Here is a 25,051-nt window from a genome sequence, read left to right on the forward strand (position 1 = left end):
AGAAGCATTTCTATTGGTTAAGGAATATGTCAGCTGACAACCACATGGAAAGTGCATTGACATTTCTTTGTGAGTCTGTGTAGGCTGTCTGCAATATATCTCTGCTGTATTTATACACTGCATTTACTGTTACCATCTATCTGTTCGGCGAAGACCCGTCGTTGGTGAGTACATAGCCCATTAAAGCCTACCTTTGCTGTGCCGTATTCAGAATAGAGAGCAAGATGTGGTACACTCTCGCAGGATTAGAGTTTGCCATCGAAAAGAAGCCATGCACAGCCCCAGAACGCTGTTGAAGAGGCGATGTTGAGTGAAGTTCTCTCACAAATCTCCGGAGTCTACTCAGCTCTCAAATCCAATCTACCAAGCTACGTGCTGTCGTGCATTTTATAGCATGACTCACTGTTCGAGTCTTGCGCTCCTGGCTGTAAGATGGTTTCTTGTTGCACGTAGAAGCGGTAACTTAGTATTATAAAGGAAGGGACCATACAGGCTACACAGGCACACCATCGTATTTGGTGTTTTCTGTATTGATTTGAATTCATGCGACATATTCCATGTTGCTGTCCTACGACTCATTACGATGGAACCAAATTCAGCATCTGGGTACTTTATACCATTGTGTTTTCTTTGAAAAGACAGACTGAAATATCGATTGAACCATGGTTGAAAAGGACAGGCCATGGAATGCAAAGTGTTTCAGCCTTCTAGCACACGCATGCTGTTCAATATTTCTGTAGTGTTGGGATGCTTTTTTTTCACCTGGGACCAGTACGTACCATATACTAGTCTCAGTTTTCACCAAGTTGTATTGAATTAGCTTTTCTCTGCCATTTGCAGAACACATATCAGGTAGAACTTACTACTAGAAGAGTACACCATCATTGACCATGTCCATGGTATTGTTAATCTTCAAGTCAAGAATCAAAATTGGTTTTATCAGTTATTTATTACAGTTTTCATTCTACATTTGCCAAAGTCAGTCCACGTTACAATAAATTAAAATAGGTTATGTAGGTTAGGCCAAAAAAAAAAAATGTGTGTTTCCTGTAACATGCTCTTCAGAAATAGGGTAGGTAGGTCGGAAAAAATTTTTTTTTTGGTAATTTTTTTTTCTCAGCAAAAAAGAAAATGTGAAAATTTCAATACCTTTCGACAAGGGTCAAGGCATCGTCATTGTCAACACAAAAGATTACATACACGAATGCAAAAGACAATTACGCAACACTCAGTATTATACACAACTAGACAGTGCGACACAGAACAAACAGTAAACAAAGTACACGAACTATTAAACAAAATGTACGAGAACAAACACATCGACCATGATACTTATAAGTATCTCGATCCCAAAAACATAAAAATCCGTACCCCGCAGTGGTACTTATTGCCTAAAATTCACAAACCGCCGCTTGAAAACTCAACGTTTGCAGGGAGACCAATATTTAGTGGCTGCTCCAGTCCCACTAACAGAATTTCAGAATTGCTGGATTACTTCATAAAACCACTGGTCCAGCAACAACCGTCAAATATAAAAGACACAACAAACTTCATACAAGAAATAGAAAAACAAATTTCCCCCAACATGCATTTCTTGTAACACTCGACGTGGTGTCGATGGACACAAACACAATTCACGACGAAGCGATTCGGCTAGTCAGTGAAACATTAAACTCACAAACCTCGCTTCAAACAAATTACGGCATCAAAAAACCACTACGGAAGACTTAATAGAAATGATTTCACTAATTCTAAAACACACAGTTTTGAATTTAACAAGCAATATTTCCGCCAAACCCGCGGCTGCAGCATGGATCGAATGCCTCGCCAGAGATAGCAGACATTGCTTTTCATGAACTTGAAAAGAAAATAATCGTAAACAACCACAACAACATTCACTTCTGGAAAAGATTCAGAGATGATGTCTTTGCAATCTTTCTGGGAACACAAACCGAACTCACTAACTTCATTCAAAAAATCCACACAATGCCCCCAACGTTTAAGTTTTCATACGAAAACTCAACACAAGAAATTACATTTCTAGATGTAGTAGTTTTCAAAGGTGCAAGATACCACAAAGAAAATATCCTCGACATCAAAACACATACTAAACCAACAGACACATTCCAATTTCTACATAGAGAATCTTGTCACCCGACAGCAACATTTAATGGCTTTATCAAAGGTGAAATCCTTAGATACGCTCGCACTTGAAACAACAATGACGACTTTACTAAAAAAGTCGCTTTCTTTAGAAACAAACTACTCGACAGAGAATACAAAAACAATGAAATCACGAATATAACAGAAAAAATAAACCACAGTATTCGTAATACACTAACAAACTGTACAAGTACACGTACAGAAGCAACAAACAAACTCATCTTCAGTACAACATACAGCCCTTACATAAAACAAAAGATCCTAAGGGAAGTCTTTTGAAACATTTGGCTGAACTGGAGAAGGACTCAACACTAAGGAATCTATTCCCAGAATCACCAATCATTGCTTACAAGAGAAACAAAAACCTAAAAGACACACTAGTCAAAACAAAATTTACAGAAGTAAAGAAACAAAACCAAACAAACCAGACCACCAAACGGACTCACAACGAGACCCAAACATTGATATTCTTGCCTCGCTATTCGAAGAGCAAGACCACTAAAATACATTAAAATAAATTTTCACAAACACAAACTAACGAAAGAATCTACATTGCGACTGATGAGAAACCACACTCGGGTTTCGAAACGCAAGCGTCAAAGGGCCACTCATCAACTTTGTAACACCATAGGTCCGGCTGCGTCTCGCCATAAGCTTTCCCCACACAAACAAAACATTACCGTACACACTAATCCAAACTTCCCTACAAATATCCGAGGCGAAACAAACATTTTCATTAACACAAACAATCGGATAAGAATGTAGGAACACATTTTTGAAACGAACAAAACTCGACACAAAAACATTTTGGATAGTTAGGTGGGGAGCCTCTTTCACACTTTTTACAATCGCCATAAGCTTTCCCCACACAAACAAAACATTACCGTACACACTAATCCAAACTTCCCTACAAATATCCGAGGTGAAACAAACATTTTCATTAACACAAAAAAATCGGATAAGAATATAGGAACACATTTTTGAACCGAATTAAACACAAACTCGACACAAAAACATTTTGGATAGTTAGGTGGGGAGCCTCTCACACTTTTTACATTTTTTCTTGAACGTGATCGCATTTCTCATATGTTACGGAAAACACGCTTGCACAAGCAGTCGCTATTGTTGTTTAATGACGTCATGAAATCACGCGTGATTTAAAACTTTTCCCAGCCAATCTGGCGGGATTTGTTTTCAAGGTCCAAAAAAAGTTTAGGGTCGGGGGGTTTGAACTAGGGTAGGTCGGGTTACCGGAAACACACAATTTTTTTTTTAGGCCTTATCACTGGACCTTGACTTGTATGACTCATAAAACTGTCAACCCGTCATGTACATAGAGCTGTCATTTATTCTGGCACAGTGTGATGGAAATTACCAATATAACTGTATATTTTAAGTAGTTCTCCATCAGATAGTGTCTACCCCAGCAACAAAATCTCTGTAGCAGTCTGATATTACATCTCATATATAGTTTGTGGTCACCCCTTTCCAAAATGAACTTGCCCTGAACTCCTTCATGTCAAAACACCTTTGTTTTATAGTGCCACTTCATCCAAAATCATCTCATCCCGCCATTTTGTCAACAAATTGACCTTTCCTGGACCCTGCCACCAACCATTTGTACATCTAAAATGTGGTTCATAGATAAAGTATCCAGCTTAGGCACTTCAGAAATTGAAGATATTGCCAGACCGATCCATTAGGTGAAGATACTGGACAAACTAATGACATTACTGTGGGACTTCGTTTACGCTTCTTCTTTCATATAAACTCTCTTTTGCCTCGTTTTCACTAATGAATAGAAAATGACAGCGAGCGAGGACACACTCAGATTCTGTAGATACGGGAGTTCTGAAGAGTGGAAGAATGTGTTAGAACTGTACGACAAAGTGCTTGATTTGAAAGCTGCTAAAATTACAAGACCTAAAGGAAAAGAGGAGTTGATAGAGCTTGATAAATGGTAAGTGTTATGGGCAACCTAGCAGATGATTGACCTTTGGTATTAAAGCCTGACTTGTATGGGACGACAATTTAGTATTTAGTTAGAACCCCATGTGCGCTCTGATTTGGTTTCCTTTGATTTGTACAGGAAAACTTTTGAACCCAAATAACATTTGTCCATGTAATAAACAGAAATAACAGTAAGTGTCAAGGTACACTCAGCAGCTCAAGACATCCTCACTTGGTAGATTGTCCAGTTTGTTAATTAAAACTCATCCTGTTTTACGAGGGTATAGTAACAATATCTCTAACTTTTGATAAATTTTCAGTTTTTGTTGTATTGTATGTGTAATGTTATTGTTGGCAAATTAGTTTTTACACAAAGTATTATACAGTTGTCAACAGTAAAATTGCACAATAGAGACATAAAGACTGTTTTTTGGCATTTTGACATGATATTGGGAATTGAAGAAGAAAGGTACTTTACAAACAAAGACTTATTTTGATAATCAAAACTATCATGTTGTAGGACAGCAGATGCATTCTCGCCTTTGCCAAACCCAAATGAATCTCTAGGTTTATCCAGGTGCATTGGTCATGATTGACACCTTAAATTTTGCAAGATGCAAGTGTTGTACAGGGTTGATGCAATGAAATTTCAAGAAACGCCAAAATAGACTCAGTGTTCATAAATGTCACATGTTTAAAGAGTCTGCTGACTTACAACATGAGATGTCCATAACTTTATAAAATCAGTGCAGAGTGAAATGTGTTCATTCCACTAGGATTGTTCCTGAAATAAACAGAAAAATGTTGTATGAAACAATAGTAACATTGATTCTTTCCCTGGCCCGTGTATTTACATTCCTATGGTTTTGAATTTAGCTTAACCCTTTGGGTGCTTTAATTTTTCCCACCAAAATTTTAGTGCCACATTTTTACCAATTTTAATGAACTTTTCTGTAATTTTTTTTATAATTTTGGACCAAATGGACATCACATTTCATTGGCTACAGTTTATTATCAAAATTTTGACGAAAACCTGAAAAAAAATGGCTGGAGTATATTTTCTCAAGGTGACAAAAATTGACTTTGGCACTAGTTAACCTACATACCGGGAGATAGGCATGACAGAAAGGCCATTAACTTGCTTCTTAACAATTAACCAGTTAAATATCTTCAAGTCATCATATTTCTTGTGATTTGTTTTCAGGAAAGAACGTAGACCAATATGGAAAAATTGAACAGTGCAGATTTGTCTAATGTTTGTCTCAAGACTTCTCATATCTGTAAGAATTCCAAGCAGTCTCATATCCTGTCAGCTTTCTGTGCGCTGCATACAAATCAGTCTTGAAATTGTCATAAATTTTGCATTTATGAATTGAGTGATTATTTCTTTTTCTTTATCTCCGTAGGTATCAAGAGGAACTGCCAATTATGATAAACAGCAGAGATGATAAACATATCACACACAAGGAAATAACCAAACTGATGAAATGGAAGCTAAATGTAAGTACAATGCACGCTCCCCTTGCCTTTTCCAAGTAATCAGATTATTTTCCATCAGTGATTCAGAATGCTCTTGTATTTGGCTAATTGCCAAAGTTTTGCAGAAGGAAATGACCAAAGCTTGTCAGGATTAACCTTCAGAACCCGGACAAGAAAATATCAAGTATCTATAACTGTTCTTTCCTTAAGATGAATGTCCCAGTTATTTTTGTCATCAGAAACAGCATTCATTCTGTTTGCAGATTTTTTCCAGGATTTTAATAGTCCTACCAGTATGCCTGTTTTTTATCCTATATGACTTTTAAATAGATGGATATCTTGGCAAGAGTTTCCAAGAAGAGAATTAATAGCCTAGCCTTGCAGCTTTTTAATCCATTGGTACTGATTCGGTTGCCTAATAAATTGAAACAAGTTTAAAAAGTCAAGGCCACCGATGGAGACACTCCATGGCTTACTTGCTGTATATTTACCATACAGTGGGCAGAATGTGCAGTCATTGTTGATTATAACCTTTGACCTGTGGTTCATGAGAGTTTATTTCCAGTACTCCTCGTTCGAAATTGAACTCCATGCATTATTCTAAGGTCTTTATTATAAAGGTTTCCCATTAGTCAGTGTAAATGATATACAAAGTGATGAACATATGAGATGTATACATGATTTTAAATTCGTGGGTTGGTGTTTCTGCTGTTGAGTCAATTTGAGAAAAGTGAAAATCTTCGATGTTGCTATTCTTACTTCAAGAGACTGAAACAGATGTTGAGAATTCTCTTTTTTATCCCGTCCATCAATATCTTTAAAAGTGAAAACAAATTGTATATTTAAAAATTTGATCATGATGTAATGTATCAAAGGCAATGTTTTCAATTGGCACATTTCAATATGACATGTTGTCAATATATGAAAGTTCCTTGTGACATTTCCGACAGATGCTTTAAAATTTTCCTCTTGTTTCTTTAGAATTCCCATCACTCAGGGAAATGTTGTTTGTGAAGGACATACTTTTAGGGAATGTGTGCTCAAGGCACAGGAGATAATCTATCTGTTGTAGCAATGAATCATTTAAAAATGCACTAATCAATGTACTACACTAACATCTGAGTTAACACGGACTATGTCATCATGACGTCAGTTGTCCTTGAAAGATTCATCTAGAATTTCATATGACCCCATAAATGCTTTATCATTATGTAAACAGTAACACTACTGAACAAAGCAAAATGAGTGAGGCTACCGTCTTAGTTACAACCAGAGAATACCGGTACTTCAGGTGGCATCAGCAAAGTATTATGTATTTGCAGGCTATAATGGGAAGGGACTGTCTTCCATTTGTCAGCACAGAGAAAGATTAGCATCTCTGCATTATCAGATGAATAATTTATCAGCCATATAGGTACATAAAATGAAATAGATATGCTTGTCAGTATCTTTTCTGTTGTATCTGGTTACTTTATATCATGGTATTTGCTGAAATTTGATGAACTGTGTCTTTTGATACTATTGTGGCACTGTCTGGTCAATATTTGCCGTGTAAATAAAAGAACTGATGTAAATATATGCACGTAACGTTTTGCCATCATACTTGAAGAGGATAAGTTGACAAGCAGAGTAATGCGAACGTCTTAACATTGTGAAGTTTTACCTTCAAAGACAAGTGATCCTGTGGTTGTAATGTAGTCAAAATGCAGTAACATGTTTTTATGTGTTCAATATTTACAGAGAGGCAAATTTCGGCCAAGGTTGGCTGAAATGATTCAGACAAATACTGAAGAAGCAGTCGTCAATGCAAGCAAGAAGGCATTTCAGTGTTTACCTGATTTATCGGCTGCAATACAGGCTCTGACAGTTCTGAAAGCTGTGGGACCGGCTACTGCCTCAGGTCAGTTTGCATAAATACTGAGCAAGTAGAACATATATGAAAGTGCTATCGTACAGTTGCACTCTGGTATTTCACTGTGTTCGGTTTTCCTGGAATCTTGCCGGTGTATTCAGTTTGGATGTTACTGAAGCTTACTTCAGGATTCTGAAAGTTGAAATTGCTTATCCATACCCTGCTATTAGCATAAGAATAATGATGATGTGTAGAGCGTACAAATCTGGAAGATGTTTTAGATTTTCTTGAGTTCATCTTCGATGTACTGCATTGTTCAGCAGTCACCTCAGGGTATGGGTCACAGTTCACACTCCATTAACCTTTGCACCCTGTTCGGATGAAAATATCCGTTTGATATCATAGGTCACCTGGAGGTCAGAGTTCATAGGTTTACAAATGTAAGTTCTTCATCCTCAGTTCCCCCACAAACTTGTCCACTGTCACTTTAGATAAGAGTGAGTGTGGGCCAAACAATGGTGGTGAAAGGGACAAAGTCTGTGGTTGCAGTATATTTTCTTTCCCACGTATGTATAGGCAGATTATACATGTGAGTGTATAGACTAGTGGACCATCTCCATAGATTCTTCAGTATTTCTGTATCTTGTACAAAATTACTGCTCAAACATATCTCTATTTCTCTATTCCATACCACTAACAGCTGTTTTAGCGGCTGGAGCTCCAGAAAGCGCTGCATTCATGGCAGATGAGAGTATGCATGCATTCCCAGAGCTTGTACCTTTGGAGTATACCCTGAAGCATTATAACAAGTACTCGGAGCTCGTTAGGAAAACTGTACGGAGGTTACACAAAGAAGGTAAGTGCCGTCGGATGACTTGTGGTGTGAACTTGTTCAGAGGACATTGGTGTGCATGCTTGTGTGTAGAGTGTATTTGATGCTGTGAGGCAATTAAGTTTTACTTTATGATTGAACTGATTGATACCTATTAATTAGAATATTTGTTCAAGATGGATGAAGGTTACACAAAGAAATTTCCTCTGTATTCATTCAGCATTATCCAGTGTCCTCATTGGAAGCATTTTGCTGATTTGTGTATAGAATACAGAATTGATTATGGTACAACTGAACAGTAAAACTAAAATCATTGTGTTAAAAAAATAATGGTATCTGATATCAAGATAGAAGGGGTGAATCCATGATATGCTGTTGTTCACAGATTTAACCATCACTTTCCTATCTCAGAGTCAGTAAAAAACTTTATTGAGCCAAAAGTTGTACATATTTTCATACTTGGCATTTTATGTTGCAGCACGTCAAGTCAGTAAATATCATGTTAACAATATCAATGTCTTCAAGGGTCTTAAAATGCTCAGGTCATCGTTAAAATGCAACACATTGGACATGTAATGCATCACTGGTTTTAACCTACTTGCAGGCTGGGATAAGGGTTAATTTGTGAGTTGCCCAGATTAAATACAGGCAAAAGAGATGAAATATTGGTGCATGTATACACCCAGAACACCACTGATGCAGCAGGGTTCGAGTAATCACAGTCTTTCATGTCATTTGTAAAATTCCAAAATGTTACTTTGTTTGTGGAAGGTACTGGTGATAATAGCGTTGATTGCGATTTCAGGTTTGTTACTAAATATAACTGGACACTTGGAAAATGCTGCCTAAAATTCTGACAAATTTTGTTGCTGCATGCGCGACTGTTATTGCAGCTTGTAGTCTGAGCCATAAATTCATACAAATTAGTGTGACTTTTAGTAGCCATTGTAACACTAGCAGGTTTTATTTTCGTCGTTTATGCGGAAAGTGCAGAGAAATATTTATTTATGCATATTAATGAGAGAGAAAATGACGTCATTTGTGATCAGTGCTATTCCAGCTTAACATCATGGTTTACTTCTGCTACCTCATCTTCACATACACAGAGCCAGAAGTCAGGTGGTGCCCACATAAAGTGGAACTGGCTCTCTGGACCCATGTCATTGCAACGCAGCTGGATGGCACCATGCTGGAAGAGGTACGAAGAAAACGGAAGAAGCAGGAAGACAACAACAAAACAAACAGAAAGAAACAGAAGAAATAAGCAGTCCCTGGCCTAACGAGGGATTTCAGAGACACTGGTTCTGTGTTGTTTATACTGCCAATTTATGTGAAATACATAGTGTTTGGGTGAAAAGAGGTTGCAAGGGTCAGAGGGGAAGGGTCAACCTACATTGCAATACCAAAGACACAACAAATTTTGACTCGGTGTTTTACAGTACATTCAGTCTAGGAGTTCAGAAATAGTCTTTGTAAAGCATCATGCATTGTGTTTATATAATATTCCCTGTAAGGTTTATATAATGTGAATAGTTCAACAGTGCACATGTGAATGAACTGGTAAAGCTTGGTAAAGCTTTCCTTTGTACACCAAGCGAAATGTAGATCTTTAAAACCTCTTGGACATGTTTAGATGTGTAGACTCTTTCTTACACAATTGTGTGTGGTTATTGCTTTGAAGCACAATTCAAAGAATTTGAAAAGGCCGGTCATGAACCGTTGAGAATAGTTTTCCTGTTTCCGATGAATTAAATTGTATGCATTTGTGTTTAAAGTGTGGTGTTTCCTTTTGAGAAGAACGTGATTACTTTGTAAAATGTTTAAAGGCCATTTAGTCTTTCAGCATTAAAATATGTGTGAAAAATTATTGAATTTTTGAAAAATGTGGAATTCAACAGCAAGCAATAAATACTTGATTTGTCAGAGTTTAAAATGAAATGGAACTCCAGGAATTATGAATAAAATGCAAGAAACTGGCCAATTTATTTGAAATGCGTATACGCAAGGGACCAGGTCTGTTACAGTGTATACACTTGACCATACAATTACATGTACTTTGGTACAAACTTTGAAAATATTTGTTGCGGTATTGAACAAGAATGCCACTTTTTCTGTTAGAGATGTAAAGCAATAAGCCATTATTTTGGCTTTCTGGCAGGAATGACTCACCAGGATTCACTTTTCTTAACATTAGAAGTTATAAAACTAACTTAACAGTATCTGTTGAACACTTTCAAAACTGCCCTTATCTAGAAATTTGAAATACTTTTCAAAAATTTACATAAAACATCTGAAGAATTGAGGACACTCCCTGATGTGCTGTGTGCGCACAAACCCTTGGACTACAAACCAAAGGGTTCCTCCCCAACCCCAATGACTCCCTAGGTTAGTAGTGTTTAATGTATAGTGCTGTGTGTATCCACTTATCTTCACTCCTGCTGCTCAGAGGTAAAGAATGAAAATAGTACCAATTTGACGTGTTATTCAGTTCCACTATCTGTAAAGAATTGCTATTTGTGGTTAAGAATTGTCATACGGTGTAACATTGTACATGTTGTACTCGGTGTGTAGAGACAAGTTGCAAGTAGTTCTGATACGTTGCAAGTGTGCTTCACTTCAGACCATTTACAATATGAGCTTTGATTCAGGGACTGTGAGTAATCAAACATGCACATGGCAAAATAAACTCGTGTGTTTTACCTCCAACAACCTCCCCTTTTTGGAAGTCTGAAGTCAGGATTTTGAACTTTCAGCAACATGGTAAATTGCAGAAATAGATTTTTGAAATGTAAACTTTACTGACAGAAATTTCAAAAGTAAATCTAAACATGCATACCCACGACTTTTCATTGCGTAAAAAGAGACAAGTGAATGTGTGTGCAAAAATCAAATAGTACTGACCCCCCCTTGTCATGTGCATGTCTTAATTATCCACAGCCCCTTAGTGTTGGCATAACAGATGCTCACTTAGTACTTGCTAGCTAGATTATAACCATTGACATGTGCACAGAGTACTCAGGTTTTGCAACTAGGCTTTTCCACCGCTGTGTTGTTGTACTCAACTTTTTTTTTTCACTCAGGAATAAAGAAAAGTGCAGAATTACAAAAGCTGACGTTGCAAATTATATTTATTCTTGATCTTCCAATTGTGACAGAGACAGATTTGTCCGAAAATGGTACGTGTGTAGGGAGGACAGTTCTCTTGGATGTAGCATTTGGTTTTTGAAACTGATGTACAATGGATTGTCATGCATAAACATTGACTCCCTCACAGCCCCTTGACAGCTGCGCCTGAGACGCACCCCCCTCCCCCCCAAGCAATTTAGCTGATCTCAATGAGCCAGTGAAGCTCTGCGTTAGCTTGGCTGGCTCAGTGAGCCCCTCTTGCTAGAAAGACCTTTGAGGGCGCATTCACATATGGTTGAAGACACAGCTGCATAGCAAACAAGGGGCTGTAAGAGAGTCCCAGCATACACAATACAGTAAGCAATGTTCCTATCTGTGTACCATTATTGTGAGCAGTTATGGACCCCATGTAGCAGAAATACAACAGCTAATCAAAGTCCTCATCAACACAATATACAAGCACTACACACAGGATTAGCTCTCTTTTTTTTAAAGGCAAATCTATTTCTAAATGTGAAAATTGAAGTGTCCGTGTACAGCTGTCCTGAATCTTTATATTATTTCACATCCTGACATGGAGTGACATTACAGCACAGTGAATAGAAGGCTGTTGGGCATAACTTGATGAAGGAATGCCATAAAAGTCGTTTGATGCCAAAAGCGAGTCGAAGAGTTGTCCTCATGCTCCAGCCTGAGCAAGTAAGGGAAGCAGAGTAAGGGTATGTATGGTGAGACGTATCCCAAAACCCAAACTGGTAAAACAAAACTAGTTTGCCTGGTTTAGAGTTCATTTTATTTCTTCCTCTTCTTTTTCAAACCAGTTCTATCTCTTTTCCTTTTAGCTTTTGCAATTTTACTTTGCTTTTTAAATTTCATGTACCTCTGCATTCTCTTCCTTCTCTTCATCTGTCGACTTTGATTTGAACTGGAGGGACAAAAATATGAAAATAGTGAAACATTCAAACAAGAAACAGTATTTCCAAATTGAAATTCTATACATTGTAATGACTGAATGAACAGTATGTCAGGATGAATACCTCACTGGTACATTCACCACTTGAAGATTTTCCATCTACCGGTTAGGGGAAGTGTCCTGTGTATAGATGGCTAAAGTTAAGTTAGAAAATGCCTTGGGGACAGATATTCAAAGACTCAAACTTTTACAATACTTTTTTGGTCTACCACTTATTGGGGCTCATTTTGATGCTAATAAAGTAAATAATGTTTTCACAGGCTTATTATTGTGAAAATCAAAAATTTTACTTTTCGCCATAGAGTCAACACAGGCATTGTAGGCATTTTGCATTTCAAGTATCTGTCATATGTTCTTTAGTGCCCAACTCTAAACGGTGACGGCAGATTTTTATTCTAGGGATAGTTTAAAGTTTTGTAGAGGAAAGTTTGGGCAAAAGTTTCACATATGACGTGTTAGCAAAGACATGACGGTGCAGATTTATATGAGATAATGTGAAATGGAAATCATTAATTTGTATCTAGACAAACCAATTTATGTTGGAGGCTGTGAAAAATGCCTCTTAAATCAGCGATCATCTGTTGACTAAGTGCGCCTTATGTATGCTTTGTGATACAACACTGAAAATTCTATGCTCGTCAATCATACTTACTGAATTTCTGTTTTGCTCGATTCTTGATCACCATCATCACCACTGTCCTCTCCTTTGTCTGAATAATTCACCTGGAAAGATGGTAAAGAGGAATTAAGGGTCATCAGACATACAGTGTGTTATGATGGAGTCTTGGAGATTCCTGCTGAAAGACAGAAACTGACCAGCTGATGACATTGACAGGCTATACAATCCGAAATACACATACTTTGCAATAACCTACAGTACATTACTTTCAGGAAAAAGTACCCAGCAGCTTTCAATTATATCTCTTGATAAAGAAAATTGTACAACTTTCCAATCATGATTATTTGTGCCTGTAATCAGACTTATATTAGCAAGAAATTTATGGTTCGAAGACATTTGTAATAATTCAAAAACAATCAGGAAAAGAGAACAGGGAATGTTCGCAATGGGCAATGAAACCTTTGTCTTCAACTCTTCTGACCCATCAATGTTGAAGATACTTCATTGAAAGAAGAGCCCTTCTGCCAACGACTAGTATAACAGTATTTGACTTTATATTCTTGATTTACAGTAAATTCTCCATTCAAACCCAGAATTCTTGCTCACCTCATTTGGGCCGATCACATTCTCATCAAGATTAACATCTGTAATTGTTGTCACGGTAACAGTGTGTTCTGGATGGTCGTAGACGACAGGCTCTTCACTGGCATTCAAAAGTCTGTCTAGAGCTGTGAGAAATGAAAGCAAAACTTTCTGTATACTGAGTACCATGTGTTGTAATTATGAAGAGTGTGTATATATAATCAATGACTGGTAAACTGTGTGCATAATAAAACAAGTGGATGCTGGAAGAGAAGTCAGGTAAAATTTATCATGTGGCTACAATGATGACAAGAGTGAAAGATTACTCTGGAACTCACTTCAACTCAAAACTACAGGCATGACATGGTGCTAGGCTATGGAGAATGAGATGTTTATTTATGGGTACGTACTCATCTCTGATTAGTGGATGTGGCCTGACCATAGGATAACCAACTGCACACTTTACCCACAAACATGTCAGCGCACATGCTAACTTCTTGCAGCTCATTATTCTCATGAAGTTGAACACTGAAGTTGCCCACAAAAACACTAAAGAATGACACTCATTTTCACTCTGTGTGTCCTTCATTCATGCTGACTGCATTGGATTTAACACTGGATGTGGTCAAAGTCTGTTTTTATGTTTACATGTGTTTTGCTGTCACAACTTCTGTAATAAAGAGATGTGACAGTGCAGGGAGTACTCGAATTACCTATGTGAAGGTAGAATATGGAAGATGCTTTTCTGGTCTCGTTTTTTCATTTCGGGATGGGCCATTAGATGTTGGGATGGTCAGCATTCAAACATGCATATTGCTCAGTTATCCACAAAGTTTTACAAATATTTTTTTTTTGCATTTTGCTTAGCATTCATACTAGTTTTTCCAGATTTACACATTTTAATTGGCTTACCTTGAAATGAAGAGTTTTTCAAAGTCAGAATCACTGTGAAACATTTTTGAGTAATTTTTGCCCAGCAGATTTTTCAGTCATTTTGACTCCCTCCCCCAGATCATGTCCATCCCTAAATACTTATAAAGCACCTTTGATTTACAAGAAATCTTTTCAGTATTACCATTTCTTCGTATCAATCCAAATTATCACCTACCGACTCCAAAATGGAGAGGCTGACTTTGTTTTAAAAATCCTATAGTTTACCTTTGTAGGAAGTCGATGTCCTGTCAAGATTTTGTAACTTTTCTCTAACAAATTTTCTTTTCTCTTTTTTGATCTGTGATCTCTCTTCTTTCAATTTTTTCTCAGCATCTTGTCTGGCCTTCTTCCTTCTCTCATCCTTTCTTTTACGAAACCCGGTGAGAAAATCTCTGTTTTGTGAAAGAATAGAGTCAGGCGTCACATTGTGTCCATATCATAGTCGTTCTCATTGACTGAACCGCAGACTGTTGGACAAGTATATCTGCAGATTGTTTTCACACAAGGCTTCTTGAATCAGGAATGGGAAAAGACAAGAGTTGTCTTGTCATTTAACACTTCAGGGGTCGGGGGGTCAACCACCATGGTTTGGTCCAAGACCCATTGTCATCAATGGTCAGTGGTGTGGTGTCCTCCACAGGGACTTGGGGGGTAAAAAGGTCAAGTGTATGTCAAATTAGTGGATGTCTTAATCATTTCACTTCTGAATAAAAAAATATGACATTTAAAAAGCTGACACAATTATCTTCAGCACTGATAATAACTACACCTTCATTTGTCAGGCCAGAGATAGTTGGAAGATTGCCAGACACTTGGCACCAAAAGCAAATTGCTTGCACTGTACCACCTCGTCCAATCAAACCACCTCAGACCATTATACCTCATAGCAAACCACTTCCCCTAATACCATTTCACCCTCAAAACAATTCCACTTCAAACAATACAGTCGCCGTCCGGTAAAGCTGAAAATAATTCACCAATGCTCCTGACGATTTCATCACCTATTAATCCTAGGCCTGCTACAAAAATCTTGAAAATGAACACATTCTGAGAAACTGAATGTGCAATTCTACCCGAGGCGCCAATTGTGACTTGTACAAGCTGTATGAAGGTGTACAGCATTGTCATAGCTAGCTGCAGTACAGTAGCTTGAGGTTTTGCCTGGGTATTTGGGTCGGATGGCCGTCCGACCCAAATACCCAGGCAAAACCTCAAGCTACTGTACTGCAGCTATGTCACCATCAGACACTTTTGCAACACTATTACAGAGGTGGTATCTACTACCTTCATGGAATCATATGCAACAGAGATCGAATCCTTTATTTCTTTGGCACATTGGTTTCAAGTGTATGCCATGGTGACCACAGTCTGTTGTTGGTCCTTAGTCTAGCCCTGCGTACGGTACAGGTCTGTGTGTTCCCGGCATTATACGGCCTCCACCACAGCCCTGCAACGGTGTATGGAGATAACTGGCGACTGCGATCCGGATCCAGACCGCAACAAAAAAATGGCCGACGTCCGATATTCCTGTCTAAAACTTTCACTCATTTTCGTTCATATGACTCTGAAACTCAAGGAAACGATTGGGAAGAAAAAGATATCTTGAAATATTGAGGTCCTCGCCGATATTTTGCAAAATTAAATGAGAAAAAATGCAAGGAAAATGCCGACAGGCTTACACAACGACCGTTTTCAGACTCAGAGGCATATGATCATCTGCAGATTATGCAACAGGCCCATATCACGTGAGGCCATGAGGGGATATCCACGCAACTCAGTACCAAACACTAGCGCACACAGGGTGAGCAAACACAAAGTGAGTACCCCTAACGTCAGCTCAGTAGTCTGTAATAGATCGTAGTCAACTAAGAACCTTGGAGAAAGGCTTACATGTAACACTGTGGCTATGCCACTAAGTCCCTTTTGATTTTTGTCACAGCTCAAAATCGTTCTCCTACACCTCAACCTGAACCATGAACACCCCCACCAGTTTATGATATGACCCATCACAATGGCATAACGTCAACGGATCTTGACAGACGGAAGTATTGACAGACGGAAGTAGTTGACACCAGCATACTGGTTTTCAACTCTAATACCTTCTCTGTCTATAAATAGACACGAGAAGGTAAAAAACGGTCTTTTTGGCCAAAATTCTACTCTATCAGGGCAAAATCCTTTCCCTGCCTACCTTTACCTCCTAACTGACCCCAGAAAAGACGCGATCAACTTGTCCTAACGTCCAAAACTGCTCGTTTTCTGAAACATAACGTACTCGACAAGTTGTTTACCCATGGAAATCGCCATTTTGAATCTCGCCAGTTATCTCCATAGACCGTTGAAGGGCTGTGGTGGAGGCCGTATAACGCCGGGGACACAAAGACCTGTACGCAGGGCTAGTCCTTAGTCCAACTTGGACCTTCAATCCCATACTATCTGCCTGTAACCACGGTCCCTCTGTAACACTGTGGTCGAACCATATCAGACACTTGATGCCAGGGTAGTTCGCCCAATAGACTGCTTGCAATGCATACTCTGGGCTCTACACTCAGTGTGGTTACCTCCTTGGTGTGTTAGAGTGCAGAGCGAAGAGCATGCATGCTGTTGATTGCTGCACAAACTATCCAGCAAACAAGCGCCTTTGGGTCGAACACCACCTTTTAATAACAAGTATCACTGTGCTAAACCTAGCTCTGCATGGCAGGGCTGTGTTACCGGCGTTATAGGGCCTCCCACCACCTGTGGTTGGAAGCCGTATAACGCCGGTAACACACAGCCCTGCCATGCAGAGCTATGCTAAACCATGATTTCTGCATGTGTGTACAGTCTGCAGGGAATTAGCTCTGCGTTCCGGCGTGTGCGTTGTTATAATAACGTATACGTCTAATCCACCCAATGATCATGACGATGGACATTTATAATGACGAGTCAGGAGTCCGGCGCGGACAGGATAACATTTCATGAGTAGGCGCCCTCATCGTTCTTTCTCCCATGCACTTGCCATGTGCATCTGCATGTGCCAGAAGCTAGAAACTTGAAATACAGTCGTACTAAACATACATTCGCGATACAACATGAGAAGTAGAGAGTTTACAATTATTGATCCTGTTGGTCTCCCGGACAAAGCTTTTATGCTATACTCACTTTCTGTTCTCCTCATCAAATACAAGATGAAATTTATTTTGCCGATTCCTTGGGTTCTTTTGACGAAATTGATTGCTGATCGAAGCTGCCATCTTTCATGATATGACCCTCTAGCGTGATATTAATGTGCAACTCACTTAAATTTGTAAAACGTTTCAGAGTGGTGACTGCTGTTGCATATTACATCTTTCTGAAACTTAAACCATTTCTAACACTTTCAGTATATCATTAACACGTTATGATAATCACCAAGGGACAAGCAAGGTGTTAAGATGAAAAGAGAGCCATATTGCATTATATGCTTCGCTTAGGTACGAAATACAGCTGATGGCGGATCGAAGTGTGGAAAGGTAACCAACTTGAAACTTACTCGGGTCAACCCACCAGCTAAGGAGCTGCGAGCTGCATCGTTTGTTCGCTAACAATGCATCAGTTCAAGCCTCGTAAATGCAAAGCCTGAATATTGAACCGTTATTCTGAAATTTGAAGTCGTGACCATTGAAAGATATCTTGCGATTGAAGTGAACAGGAAGCGGTCGTTTGCAAAGTGGTCGTGACTTCGGTGACTTGTCGTGAGTGTGTTGTTTCTGCAGGATCCAAAATAAACTTGCATTCTTAGGAGAACCGACAGTTTCAAACTTCAAACTGTATTTACTGTATTCGCAGTAGTCCAGACGGAGGACCTGTTGAAAGAAACTCTACGAAATCATGGTCACAAGGTAGGTAGCTGTAAAATGGGAGTGTTATTGATAACAGCGGTTGATTTTTATCAGGGTAGAGGTAATCTGTCACCATACACATCGGGACTGTGCACTGCATACTGCCAGTAGAAGTCTGGCTGTGCAAATGGTGTGCAAATGCTGACCCCCATCAGCAAGGCTCACAGTCACAGACTATTGATAAAAATCTTTCTCAAGACGTGAGTGGGGACAAAGAAAAACAGACATGAACGCATAAGGTAAACAGCGGTTGGACCGTGGTAAAGGAACCGTGGGTAAACCCACGCATTCATTCAAATGACGTATGCCCCATGCGTATGTCATTACACTTTCAAAGCAGTCCACCAATACGGGCACATAGAAATTACTTTTTAAAAGTGAGAAGGTAAAAGGACATTGTATAAGAATAAACAAATTTTGAATCCGTAAATAATATCAGTCAAATGGGCATTTGTGGTATTTTGCTGAAACAACATGTGCACATTGAAGTTTCATGAGGACACATTTTGGAAGTAGCTCAAAATCAAATATACAAGCTTTATGGACTGTGTAAGATAGGGTCATAAATTATGGTGTCACAAATTTTCTTCTTGTATGGTGGAGATATTATGAAATAGCATTTTTGTCATGTTGACCTTTAATCATGTGGATTTATTTGCGATATATCCCGGCAAATTCTTGCCACTTTATTAGTAATGCAACTTGCAAGCTTTTCGAGCATATCAAAATAAAAAAGTACATTTCCCAACTAAAATAGTTTTACTCAGGATTTTCTTAGTTCATGCTATGTATACATAGCATGAACATGAAAAAAAGGATACAGGATCCTTAAAAACCTTTAACATGTCAAGTTCATATTTCACCATCAGGTCAAGTTGCTCAGTAGTGAAGCTCAACATGTCCCGTATGGTGTAGTTTAATGCAAAATTGAACAGTTGAAGGCCCCTTAAAACAAAGACAATGTAAACATGATTTTTCGAGACTAAAGCTGCCATAACAGGCCAAGCCAAGTGGGTGAAAATATGTCTGGTTTGTGTGTATACGTATATATATATATATATATATATATATATATATATATATATATATATATATATATATATATATATATATATATATATATATATATATATATATATATATATATATATATGTATATATGTATATATACACATACATTCATATATGATTTTTGTTCTTTGAATTCATTAATACACAAGTGTTGCAACTTTGTTTTCATGGATATAGGATGAGAGAAAGTGATGCTGAAGTGAGATGTTGACTTTCTTCATGGATGTTTTTATTGCAATTATAGAATGTCATTACAAAACCTGACTGATTCATTGTCAGTGTTGCAGCCAGGACGCGCTCTTGCGACAATGTCCCCAGAATGAAACACGTTGTCCCGCATTCTCGCCCACTCCGAGTCACTTCGAGCGCACTCATGAGTCAACTGTGCTCATTGGGTGTAGTCTGCAAGTAATATCCTTTGTTTTTCATGATTATTTTCAGGCTTATATTTACCTACTTTTGAAGCTTTGATTAAAAGTAACTAGAATGCTTCACTTGATTATAGTGCGACTGAGCTCTGATTGGGGGCAGATACTGTATACTGTTATAGTTGCCTGAAATTAAAGCATAGCAATGCGGTCCCGGTAGCTTGAATTTTGTTTTGTGAAATTAATTTATAATAAAATAATACAAAATTTATCGACAACCGACGCATGTTGTTCCCAAAATCTGCAAAATCTCCCCAAAAATAAACAGTGGTGGAACACAGTGCCCCCTGGTTAAAAATTCCTGGCGGCAACACTGCATTGTGTTCCCTGATTGGAAATCTAATGCTAATGCTGACAGAAATAACATGACTGTTGAAATTGCAACACAAATATCTCAAGGGGTTTATGTAATAATGATGGCCATGATAGCCTATGCATGATTGCTCACTTTTATTTGCCTTTGACACAGGAGACATTGCATGTTATATTTGTTCGAGTGCCAATAACAATATTTATACAATACTTTCATTGAAACTTTGTTTTCGTATATGTGTGTTATCACAAGAAATAACACTTGTTTTAGATTATTATTGTAATTGATAGAAATGTTTGACAGTGAGTGAGTGTTGTTTTGTATTACGTAGTTGATTTGCATTTGCAGGGGTAGGATAGTCTTGATAGTGTACAAGTTGTGCATTGTGTACTTAACCCTTTGAGTGCTGTATTTTTTCCAACCAAAATTTTAGTGCAAAATTTTACCAATTTGTGTGAACTTTTCTGTAATTTTTCTGATAATTTTGGACCAAATGAACACAACATTACATCGGCCACAGTTTTTAGTCCCCACGGACACCGTCCGGGGGGACTTATAGGTTTGGTCATGTCCGTGCGTCCGTGCGTGCGTGCGTGCGTGCGTGTGTGCGTGCGTCCGTCCGTTCACGCAGATATCTCAGAGATGCAAGAAGCGATTTCATTCAAACTTGGTACAAGGATTACTACATATGTCATACAGATGCACGTCTATTTGTTTTGTGATACGATCCAATATGGCCGCCAGGCGGCCATTTTATTACGATTTTTTCATGTACAGAGCCATAACTCAGACATGTTTCAACCGATTTTATTCAAAGTTGGTACAAGGACATTGACTAATGTCATACATATGCACGTCAATTTGTTTTGTGATACGATCCAATATGGCCGCCAGGCGGCCATTTTATTAAGATTTTTTCATGTATAGAGCCATAACTCAGGCATGTTTCAACCGATTTTATTCAAAGTTGGTACAAGGACATTGACTAATGTCATAGATATGCACGTCAATTTGTTTTGTGATACGATCCAATATGGCCGCCAGGCGGCCATTTTATTACGATTTTTTCATGTATAGAGCCATATCTCAGACATGTTTCAACCGATTTTATTCAAAGGTGGTACAAGGACATTGACTAATGTCATAGATATGCACGTCAATTTGTTTTGTGATACGATCCAATATGGCCGCCAGGCGGCCATTTTATTACGATTTTTTCATGTACAGAGCCATAACTCAGACATGTTTCAACCGATTTTATTCAAACTTGGTACAAGGACATTGACCAATGTCATAGATATGCACGTCTATTTGTTTTGTGATACGATCCAATATGGCTGCCAGGCAGCCATTTTATTACGATTTTTCATGTATAGAGCCATAACTCAGACATGTTTCGACCAATTTTATTCAAAGTTGGTACAAGGAGATTGACTAATGTCATACATATGCATGTCAATTTGTTATGTGATACGATCCAATATGGCTGCCTTGTGTCCATTTTGTTACGACTTTTTCATGTACAGAGCCATAATACTCTCAGGCATATCTCAAACGATTTTATTCAAAGTTGGTACAAGGACATTAACCTATGTCATACATATGTATGTCAATTTGTTTCATGATATGATCCAATATGGCTGCATGGCAGCCATTTTGTTACAATTTTGTGTCCTTAGCCAAAACTTGGGCATGTCTCAACTTATTTATTCACCAATTTAATCATTGTACAAGGACAGTGACCTATGTCATACATATGCACATTGATTTGTTTTGTGGCCATTTTTTTCCGATTTTTTCATGTCTGGAACCATAACTCAGACATGTATCAAGCGAATTTATTCAAAGTTGGTACAAGGACATTGACTTATTTATGTATGTCGATTGGTTTCACGAGATGGTCCAATATGGCCACATGGTAGCAATTTTGTTATGGTTGTTTCATGTCGAGAGCCATAACTCTGGCAAGTCTCAACTGATCTTATTCAAAGTTGGTACATGTACATTGACTTACGTCATACATATACGTGTTGAGTTTTGAAACAGTAAGATCAAATATTGCTGCATGGCGGTGATTTTGTTACAATTTTCAAATGTACAGAGCCATAATCAGACATATTTCTACCAGTATCATTCAAAGTTGGTACAAGGACATTGACCTACCAGTATTTCATACATATGCTCGTCAATTTGTTTCACGTCATGTAGCAGTAACATGTCAATTATTGAAGTTTGTAAGTAGGCTGATATGTCAAGAATATGTACTGCATCAATTCATGAAACTTTATACAGATGATAACTGATGTTAAGCTCACATTGCTTTAACATTGAAAAAGACATTTATCAGTGTCATTTTAATTAATTTGTAATTGCATAAGTAATGACTTTCCTAATTAGGGTGATATAGCCATAAATTAATACAACGTCAAATGTGATGAAACTTGATACAGATGTTGATCTCATAGTGTTGTAAATACTGCATCAAACTTTATGAAATATGGTACCAGTGATAATCTGTCAAGTGTTAGAATTGTGTGCACAAATGTTTTGCACATCCTGTTGATTAATTCCTAGTTGACTCATTTTCTGAACTTTAGGATGGTGGCCTACATTGGTTTTATGTTTTCATCACCATGGAACTCATTCTTGGCCATTGAGCGTCATCTGTATCAAAGTATTTTTATCACAGACCTAATTAATGAAGAGGACTCTATCCTCTCTGAGGACATGTAATCAAAGTACCCATTAACAAGTGGGGACTGTGTCATCAACGATGACTTGTTTATCAAAATTTTGGCAAATATCTGACAAAAATTAACTTAGGTATATTTTTTAAGGGTGACAAAAATTGACTTTAGCGCTTAAAGGCATGTAAAATGATATCATACACAAGAGTGTATGAGTGAAAGGTCCCTGCTTCTATAGATAAAGGCAATCCATGAAGAAAGATGATCATGTGTGTGGATTTAGATAGCTGATTAATTTTGGCAAACTGCTGGGAGCTGGGAGCTTCTAAAATGTTTTAAAAGTTTCCATTTTATTTCAGACAAACTGGGAAAGTTAAATGTGAGACAGATTTAGTACTGTTTACTACCAGCTGCAAAGGCTGATATGAGAATCTTTATAACTCATTCCTTTTCTGCTTTTCATAAAACAAGTAATAATAGCTTTTTTCACCTGTAGAAACTCAGCATTAACAAAAGCACAATCTGATTCAAATGTGAAACTGGTAGCATGTGTACGTGTAATATATTATAAGGCTATGACAAAATCCCACAAAGTATGCATTAGGATGTTAGCATATGGTATTGCATCAGGCAATGTATGGTGCTCATGTCTATAGGGCATACATTTTGATATTTTTGTAATAACTTCCTGCATTCATGACTTCGGCAAGTTGACAACAATTTTTTTCTTCCAATTTCCACTGTCAATATGAAGCGGAATGTGGGATATTGTTCTGAGAGCCTTTACAACTCCATGAACAGTGCATGAGACAATCCTGACAATTGTCCAGTGAGTTCTATGCAACTGGCTTGAAGTGAACATACATAAGCACCCGCTCAAGGCAAATTGTTTATGCATCTGGAAATGGTCAATGCTATGGAATGGATGTTCCATCCACACAGCTTTTTTCTCACCCGTAAAAATCTACTGTTCTAGATGGTAGATGGATGTAGAATAAAGTATGTTGTACTTTTGTTTTCACCGACAGGTTGGATCGTTTATTCCTGTTGTTAGATACCGGGTCAACCCCACTCACACGCAAGGCTGCCGCAGCTCAACTTGGAGAGGTCCAGAAACTTCACTCCCATGAGTTGCATAATTTACTGGCAAAGGTAACTATGCATTCACAATTTACTGTTACAGCTGATCTGTACTGCTGATGACAAAGTTGCAACCAAAAAAAATGTACAAGCAACATAGTGCAATGTAGTAAGCAACAAACCTCTCCCCTCGAAAAAAAATCTAAATCTCCTCAGGGCCAAAATATACCGTATACTGTAGTACATGTGGTGTCTACTGTCTATAGATGAAGAAAATTTTGATGTGGTTGGGACACATGTAAACTTACAATGCAACTGTAGGGCTGTTCGCAGATGACGTCTTTGTTCTCTCACTAGCATGCAAAAATTAATACATCACTGCTTTTGTAGATTACAGTTTTGGAAATTATGCATGTAAGAACAATGAAAATACCACTTAGTAGGCAACTGTTGGTGTAACAGTGAAAACAAAAAGGCATATTCACAACTCGGAGCACAAGCTGCAATACCAACTACACATGCAACATGGACAAATTTTGTCTGCACTTCAAGCAGCAGCGTCCAATGTCGAGAGTGTTCAGTAAAAAATGTGTAACTGTGAACAAGCTGTTAAGATGTCTACCACTGCATTAAGTGCAAGTGAACAAGAAATTGCTGTCTACGTGTCTAAAGACAAAAATGATGAGTACTTTCAAGTTGTGAAATATGGAGTACTTTGAAATTGTGAAATATGAACTTTTTGAATCCATAAACCATCAGAATTTTTTTACTTGGTGGTCCAAATAAAAATGTTGGCTTCCCAAATGGTTCAATATTTTCTTGTTTAGAAACTTTTTGGAAACTTGTCTCAGTAAAATCAATGGCCCTTTGGAGTAGATTGAGCCAAGTGGTTAGAATTAGGACATCCACACCCTGGTAAAAACAACAAACAAACAAACAAACAAACAATTGTGCTGCTGGAAGTATTTTCAGCTCACATTTGGTCTATGTTTCAGGATTGTACTTGAAGTTTGCACACAAGTAGAACAATATGATGTCCTCTGACAGTAAAATCTGGACATGACGAAAAAGGACCTATGGCATACGACATACGGCAGTGC

General features: G+C 38.0%; 3 protein-coding genes across 4 annotated transcripts in view; 2 read left to right on the top strand and 1 right to left on the bottom strand.

Annotated features, from left to right (window-relative positions):
- The first annotated feature begins 25 nt into the window (after positions 1 to 25).
- Positions 26 to 9,742, top strand: LOC139151214 (uncharacterized). The gene is made up of 6 exons (XM_070723847.1): positions 26 to 164; positions 3,966 to 4,123; positions 5,520 to 5,613; positions 7,333 to 7,492; positions 8,145 to 8,300; positions 9,383 to 9,742. The coding sequence occupies exons 2-6, from the start codon at positions 3,969 to 3,971 to the stop codon at positions 9,538 to 9,540; spliced, it is 723 nt and encodes a 240-aa protein (XP_070579948.1). The 5' UTR covers positions 26 to 164; positions 3,966 to 3,968; the 3' UTR covers positions 9,541 to 9,742.
- Positions 9,743 to 11,386: 1,644 nt separating this feature from the next.
- Positions 11,387 to 17,778, bottom strand: LOC139151215 (nucleolar protein 12-like). Its single transcript, XM_070723848.1, has 5 exons — positions 17,654 to 17,778; positions 14,735 to 14,901; positions 13,601 to 13,722; positions 13,028 to 13,098; positions 11,387 to 12,327 (listed from the first exon to the last, which is right to left on the bottom strand). The coding sequence occupies exons 1-5, from the start codon at positions 17,743 to 17,745 to the stop codon at positions 12,195 to 12,197; spliced, it is 585 nt and encodes a 194-aa protein (XP_070579949.1). The 5' UTR covers positions 17,746 to 17,778; the 3' UTR covers positions 11,387 to 12,194.
- Positions 17,779 to 17,945: 167 nt separating this feature from the next.
- LOC139151212 (TATA-binding protein-associated factor 172-like) overlaps positions 17,946 to 25,051 on the top strand; it is a 66,810-nt gene continuing 59,704 nt past the window's right edge. Inside the window, exons 1-3 of one of the 2 annotated variants that reach the window (XM_070723839.1) lie at positions 17,959 to 18,003; positions 18,320 to 18,372; positions 23,900 to 24,023. In XM_070723839.1, coding sequence (XP_070579940.1) covers positions 18,362 to 18,372; positions 23,900 to 24,023 — 135 coding nt within the window. In that variant the 5' untranslated portion in view covers positions 17,959 to 18,003; positions 18,320 to 18,361. Of the gene's footprint in view, positions 18,373 to 23,899; positions 24,024 to 25,051 lie in introns of both variants that reach the window. The other variant, XM_070723838.1, reaches the window with a different exon arrangement.

This window comes from Ptychodera flava, chromosome 15, assembly GCF_041260155.1.
Source record: "Ptychodera flava strain L36383 chromosome 15, AS_Pfla_20210202, whole genome shotgun sequence".
Lineage (NCBI taxonomy): Eukaryota > Metazoa > Hemichordata > Enteropneusta > Ptychoderidae > Ptychodera > Ptychodera flava.